This window comes from Trachurus japonicus, chromosome 11 (genome assembly GCF_045865225.1).
Source record: "Trachurus japonicus isolate A0001 chromosome 11, Traja_1.0".
NCBI lineage: Eukaryota > Metazoa > Chordata > Actinopteri > Carangiformes > Carangidae > Trachurus > Trachurus japonicus.
The window spans coordinates 33,311,757-33,316,129 of NC_140917.1; the positions used below are offsets into that span (position 1 = coordinate 33,311,757).

General features: G+C 39.1%; 1 protein-coding gene across 1 annotated transcript in view; it reads left to right on the top strand.

Annotated features, from left to right (window-relative positions):
- LOC146979177 (uncharacterized) overlaps positions 1–3,046 on the top strand; it is a 13,769-nt gene extending 10,723 nt beyond the window's left edge. The window contains exons 21-24 of the mRNA XM_085792327.1: positions 686–831; positions 997–1,099; positions 1,918–2,057; positions 2,563–3,046. Of these exons, the coding sequence (XP_085648453.1) occupies positions 686–831; positions 997–1,099; positions 1,918–2,057; positions 2,563–2,689 (516 nt within the window). The 3' untranslated portion in view covers positions 2,690–3,046. The remainder of the gene's footprint in view (positions 1–685; positions 832–996; positions 1,100–1,917; positions 2,058–2,562) is intronic.
- Positions 3,047–4,373: the final 1,327 nt, after the last annotated feature.

Genomic DNA, 4,373 nt, shown 5'->3' on the forward strand with positions numbered 1-4,373 from the left:
TAAAGCAGAAGTAAGCTATATTTTTGTGTTAATATAAGTCTTAAATAGTTATATCTTCCGACAGCAATCACTTACATAGAGTGTTTGGACCGAAACACGTGTCTCTCAGTCACTCTGCTCTGCTCTGAGCCGAGGAGAAAACTTTTCTCGTATCCTACAAGTTTTATCCAATGAGGAGAGAGAACGGCATGAAGGGCTGTGTGTGCAGCCAAGGGATGCGCCTGAATGTGGTGACGTAGGGACGAGGACCAATAGATCCATGACGAGGGTGGGGGCTGCTAACTCCATCGGCTGACAAGGACATTATGGTGCGTTCAAGGCAACCCGTAACTCGTGTTTTTCCGACCTGTGAAGTCGTACCAGTTCAATCTGGTACGAGTTCACAGGTCGGAAGTTACGAGTGGCCGTTATAGTGACTTTCACAGGTAAAACAGGTCGGAAAAACACGAGTGGGTTGCCTGGAACGCTACAAAGTCGTAAGTCGTGACTTGAAGCTGTAATTTACGGTTTCAAAAGCCTGCCTGGAACGCAGCATTAGCCAAAACGACCGGATCGCTTACTTCTGCTTTAAGTACAAAATTATTAGTGTCTCCATGTGCACTGTGTACACAGTGACAATTTCTAACACATTTCTAAAAAATGTATACACTGGTTGAACTGGATCACTTCTTTAACACAAAGAAAGATCTACCACTGCAATATTAACAGTGTGGGGCGGATCTGCCACAACATATTTGACCGGAACTACAATGCCCAGATCACCATGAGGGATATCCTGGATGCTGTGTATGGACTGCTGATTGTCCCTGAGCCTCAAGATCCACTGGACAGGTGAGACAGCCCACACACACCCATGGTGCACCCACGACATTTGAGGGCACCAATGCAATGTTAATTCATTAATATAGTGTATTTAGGAATTTTACAAACATAAATATGCAAACAACGCATTGGCATGTTGAAGAATTTGAGTAAAATGTCCCTTTTTTGTGGAAGCATTCTGGCTGAGGAATTCCTGACCAGACACGAGGTGTATGAACAAGAGGCCAAAAAACACACTGAGGAAACTGCTGGCCAGTCGCTGGCTGATTTGGAGAAGGTGATGAATTATGGTATATTGATGTAAATGTAAAGAAGTTGACAACGAATAATATAAACAATGGTTATAGATAACTAAAACTCAAAGATTCTATTTAAAGGTGTTCAGAAATGGCCGTTTGTCCTGTTTGTCGCCTCCTTCTACGAGTTTCCACGAGTTGCCGCACAAGTTTACCCGAGTAAGGAAAACAAATTTGATTGGTCGTTATCGAGCGGGCGGGATATTCAATGTTGGGGTGAGACCGAGCTCGGTGTGTGTGTGTGTCTCAGACGTTTGATTGACAGATGACGGATCCAATATCAGTGGCTGATGAATCGTGAGCAGCGTGACGTATAATCCGTGTGCCTGCATTATCCAATGCGAAAAAAAAATACCACACTTTCATCCCGGATTTACTCGAAAATAGAATTTTGCACAAAGTTTGGGCTCCATCATCTGATAGATGAGTTATTACACTAATGTTAGGACCCACAGTGGAATCAAATTCAATTTTCTTTTCTGTACACCTTTAAAGACCTTTAGTTCCACTATGAAAATCAACTATCTCATAATTACTATATATTAGTCCACAACAATGAGATACAAAGTGATGATTAAAATATATTAAATCAGTTACTCTCTTGTAATGAAATGCTAGGTTAAAATGACGATTTGATGGAGAAAAATGTTACAAATGTCCCTTGCTGGACTCAAATTGTGGATCAGTATTATACACAATGCTCTAAAACATATTAACAATGTGTTTAAAATGTATCAGATTCTCCACATTTCATGAAGTGTGACATAATAATTAATACTTAATTCTCTATTTGTGAAAGAATCTGGTGAAGCCAGTGAAGCCTCAGTTTGTACCCAGTCATCTCATCTGCCCACTCACCAAGAAGATGTTTGTTGATCCCGTGAGAACAAGACATGGAGCTGTGTATGAAAGAAAGGCCATTGAGAAACACCTCAAAAAGTATGTTGATTTATTATTCTGTTTACTATTTAATTTACTGTTTCATTGCTCTCATGGAACAAAGTATCAAAGATATTGCAGTTTATTCTATTTGCAGATGATACAAGCTTTCTTATTTCGGGAGGTTATTTAAAATGTTAGCAGACAGCATAGAAAATGAGATGGTAAAACTCAAAAAATGGTTTGATTTATCTGTAAATTGGAGTAAAACTAAGTTTATGGTGTACACAATCCTAGGATTGGAACAGATAATAAAATGAAATGTGAATGTGAATGTGAAAATGAAAAAAGAACAGAACCCTCTGAGAAACTAAATTTGATAATGTTGAATTTTTTTTTCCATCTTTGTATTTCACTGTGGACCACAGTGATGATGTAGCAGCTTATGCATGTTACACATGTGTTAATATGACAATCAATGGTCATCATTGTCTTTGTGAATTGAAAATGAAGGTTCAAATGTGCTATCCCCATGTATTTCCAGTGACTGAGCTGTGTTTTACAGACACAGATATGACCCAGTGGCAGGCCCAGGGACTCTGCTCAGAAGGACTGATCTGAAGCCGTACCGTGACATGAAGAAAATGGTGACAGAGTTTCGTCTAGATCAACTTAGAGAGGCCGCTCTATGAGGTTAAGTTGGAGGCACAACTGTACATCAGTTACAAATAGTAAGTTCAGTATGTCAGTGTAACAGAATCACAGTTCACCAGCCATATACTGATTCTGATCAGGAACCAGCAGTTTACTCCTGCAGACATATATTTCTTTTTCTGAAATCCAACCATCTTGTAAGTCATTTATGTAAGAGCTCAATCACAGGATTTCTATCCAAACTAATATACAAGATGATATCTTCCAAAATGACAGTACAGGAGTTTGTTTGCATTTTGACCTGGGGCTTCATTATAAGGACATTGCTGCTTTGCTTGCAAGTCATCATCGTTATGTTGTGTCTGAAAGACATTTAAAACCAATTTTGAAGTCATGTAGTCTGTTTCGGCGCAAGGGATACACCTCTTTTGATTGTGTTGTTAATTTCATTCAAGTACAGCTGCGTCAGATACGCTGGGGACGCTGTCCCCACCACTTTTTGTCATGAACAATTTTGTCCCCACCACCAAATTAACTTAACATTAACCGAATGACGTATGAATAAAAAACGTTGGTCAAATAAACCTATGACCGAATAGGCAGTACCGGGACCTCCTCATGGACAGATATTTGTATCAAAATAAGCTATAGGCCTGTTTCGTGAATTATTACAAAACAAAGAAATTCAACAACTATTCGGGGTCACCTCTAGCAGTGTTAACAAAATCAAAACAAACACCCCTCAAAACACACTCCAGCATTATTGTCCCTAGCATTTTTCAAAATAAACTGACGGCCTTGCTGAGCTTACGACGCAATTTGATTCCGCTACCGTGCTCACGCGAAGCTTTCACATGCACACCTGAAACTTTTGCATGTGCACCCAATACGTTTAATTTTTTATCTTTTTCCCATGTCCCTTTAGGTGCTGCGTAGAAACCAAAGGGCAGACTGGTACCACCCTGAATCACGTGGCAGCCAGCAGCAAATAGACCTGCTGTGATCACTTCCTCTTTTTTGACCTTGTCATTCTGAATTGATTTATCATGTGTTCTTTGTTCTTTCTTTTACTATTATGCTTCAAGCAACTTCTTCATCCATGCAAAAGATGTGTGCAGTATTTATCTTTTTCTTTTCTTTTTTACCAGTCAAGTAGAATCAACAGAAGGCTTTAGGATGTTTTTTGTTTGTTATCTAAATTTTGTATCAGATATTTTTTTAGGGTTTTTATGGTACCTGTAAAATGTAAGTCTAAAGTCTGAAGTCATCTAGCAAATATTAACTGGTGTAATTAGAGCTGTGTCTTACATCAACCTGTAAAAAGACAGGCAGACAGGAAGCCTACAGAGAAATCAGCTGTCAAGGTTCAAGGTTCAATTGGTGTCTTTATTATCCAATTTGTTGTGCAGCCAGAGAGAAGAAGAACCACATCATACATACATAGAATCAACATGAAAACTCATCAAACAGTGGACAAATACATACCACAGATGTGGTGGGTAGCCAGATAAATGCCATTTAGATCCTCAGGAAAACAGCTCCAGACATACTGTGAAGAACCTCCCAGCTTCCAACACCAACCACTGCAGGTTATGACAAACAAAATCACCAGTTACAGTGCAGTTCGCAGAAGTTGTGTTCTTTTGTTCCACTTTTCATTTTGAAGATTATCAAATATAACATGCATTTTGTAGTAGTCAATAAAATGTAGTAGTCAATTAA